Here is a 2,765-nt window from a genome sequence, read left to right as displayed (position 1 = left end):
TTTGAGATTTTTTGATATTCGAAAAATATATATTTTAATAATTACTCTTATAAAACTTATGAAACCTTAAAATAAGTTATAAAAACACTTTTTAAAAATCGTTCAAAAATGTATTTCTTTAAAACCTTTGTAGAATATGTTATTTATATTTTTGAACGATTTTTAAATGCGTTACTTAGCACATAAAACCTGTTTTTCGAAGTGTCTTCATAGTTATGGTACGACCATAAATTTGTTTTTTCGTCATAAGTCGTGTAAAAATGTGTTAAAAAATTTGGAAAAAATATATGAAGATGTGCAATAGCATTCTGCACAACTCATACATTCATTGTTTTTATCTATCTCTTACGGATTTTCTGCAAATCGCGACAAACAACCGTCTATATAGTTGTGGTAGGCGCTGTAATAATAATAATAATAATAATAATAATAAAAATAATAATAATAATAATAATAATGATAATAATAATGATAATAATAAAAATAATAATAATAATAATAATAATAATAATAATAATAATAATAATAATAATAATAATAATAATAATAATAATAATAATAATAATAATAATGATAATAATAATGAAAATTATAATAAAAATAATAATAATAATAATAATAATAATAATAATAATAATAATAATGATAATAATAAAAATAATAATAATAATAATAATCATAATAATAATAATAATAATAATAATAATGATAATAATGATAATAATAAAAAACTCATGAATAGCTCATGCAAACAAAGGACTAGCCGAAGAAATGTTTACCAACATCGGTCGTAGATCAAAAAGATAGAGACGAGCGATTCAGGCAGGATAAGGGAAAACAAGTCCCGGAAAATCAGAGGTAAATAGAAAATAAGATATAATTCATGGGACATTTTGGAATCGTAAGAATCACTTACTATTTAAATCTTAAACGAAAAAGATCACGTGTGTACGTCGCAGTTACTTTCTCATCTTTCGTAAAACAGTGTTGAAGCTTGCGCGTGTGCAGCGGTATTGATCAACTTTTTTAGCACTAATATTTATTTATTTATAATATTTATTGGGTTCATTGTACACGTCTTGATGAACAATTATTATTATTATCTAACAGATCATTATAGCAACACAGTAATTATTTGTTTAATTTTATTGATTATCACGTAAACGCTCACGAAACGCAGACTACATACTTAACTCATGAAAACTGTAAACTTGGCCAAAGGCTTTGTCAGAGATTGACGTTATAATCGGATCCGACAGACCTAAAGTGGTACGACAGTGTGAATCTAATGTGATGTGATAATATAAAAATTCCTTGCTTATTAAATCTAGTCTGGACAAATCAAATAAGATCGCCTGTGACTGCAAAAAGATAAATATGTCTTATTTTTTATTTATTGAATGTTTTAATAGCAATAAATACTCTTTCAAATATTTTCAAAAATCGAGACCACGAGCGCTATATAAAAAAATCTAATTTACGTTATAACTCAGCTTCTACTGTTGTGGGAATAATGTACCTATAATTAACGTAGCTGTAAACAACAAAGTTAGTGAATTACACGAGTATGAGAATGATGCCTTGTAAAATATGATAGCTAGAATTACCAGCGGCTGTAACGGTTAAATATTTGAAATAATTTAAATTATTTCTTCAGCTGCTTACGAACCAATTTTCATAAACCTAATAGACTAAACTTTTTGCATCATTCTGTTTTGTTAAGCAGTATTCTGGCGCAAATTCTAGTGAGTTGCATTCCCCTAGTCCAAACAGGTATTCTATAAGCCAACCTAGATCCTGGTATACGGGGTAAACGGGGTTATACGATATATAGACATCATTGGTCTGCGGTTGTCCCATGTAGCAGAAGTCTACCAAGGGATTGAGCGGGCAGCAGAGATCCTCGGAATGCAGATAAACCAGGCAAAGAGAAATTGTTGGTGGCAACATCTGCGGCCCTACCAATAAACAATCCATGCCTGGGAACATGCCGGTCTATACTGGCTTTCTACAATTAATTCATTACCACGCAGTCGGATAGTCAATCCTTGCTGCGGTGGGACGGTCCATTCTAGGATTGAACCCATGACGGGCATGTAATTATGTCGTACGAATTGACGACAGTACCACGGGTCCGTCCCTTAAAAATCTCTGTATGAAATGTATAATAGCTAATGAATGTAAATAAATTAAATCACTGAATCAGGTTTTCAAAGTTATATCGTAAGTTTATTATCGTTATTGTGTAGAGCTAAACTATTATTTAGTGTTGATAGTTGTAGTGAGCCGGAGCCTCATGATGGGGCTGATATTGGTGGTGCTGGGGCTGCGGTGCCTGGTATCCCTTGATCGGCTCACGGCGCACCTCCGCGATGAATCCGCTCTTGCCCTCAACATGGTACGTGACGGTACGCTTGTGGCCATCGGCATCGATCAGGTAGTACTCGCCCTGAGTAGAGTCATCCTTACGAGCCTCCTTCTGGCCGTGAACATCACCGGTGTGGTCATCATGCACATCGTAGTGATACTCGTAGTGCACTGGTCCGTGATGCTCCTCTTCGTGATGGTAGTGCTGGGGCTGGTAGTGTTGTTGATGTCCGTATTGGCTTTGAGCACTGACGGCGGCGACAAGGGCCAGAACAACAATGATCTGCAAAGGACGAAAGATTATAGAAAACAACTGCAAAAGCACGAGAATCGCTCATGCAAATACCTTGGAATACATGTTGCAAAATAATTATGAGGTTATGTGTGTGGGGCGAACA

At 33.4% G+C, this 2,765-nt stretch overlaps 1 protein-coding gene across 1 annotated transcript; it reads right to left on the bottom strand.

Moving 5' to 3' along the window:
* Positions 1–2,202: 2,202 nt before the first annotated feature.
* LOC120902164 (larval cuticle protein A2B-like) lies at positions 2,203–2,765 on the bottom strand. The gene is made up of 2 exons (XM_040310705.1): positions 2,714–2,765; positions 2,203–2,650 (listed from the first exon to the last, which is right to left on the bottom strand). Exons 1-2 carry the CDS (start codon positions 2,723–2,725, stop codon positions 2,264–2,266), a joined length of 399 nt encoding a protein of 132 aa, XP_040166639.1. The 5' UTR covers positions 2,726–2,765; the 3' UTR covers positions 2,203–2,263.

Source organism: Anopheles arabiensis, chromosome 3 (genome assembly GCF_016920715.1).
Source record: "Anopheles arabiensis isolate DONGOLA chromosome 3, AaraD3, whole genome shotgun sequence".
NCBI classification, from domain to species: Eukaryota; Metazoa; Arthropoda; class Insecta; order Diptera; family Culicidae; genus Anopheles; species Anopheles arabiensis.
The sequence above is the reverse complement of the archived record's forward strand: the minus strand, read 5'-3'. Positions and strand labels throughout refer to the sequence as shown.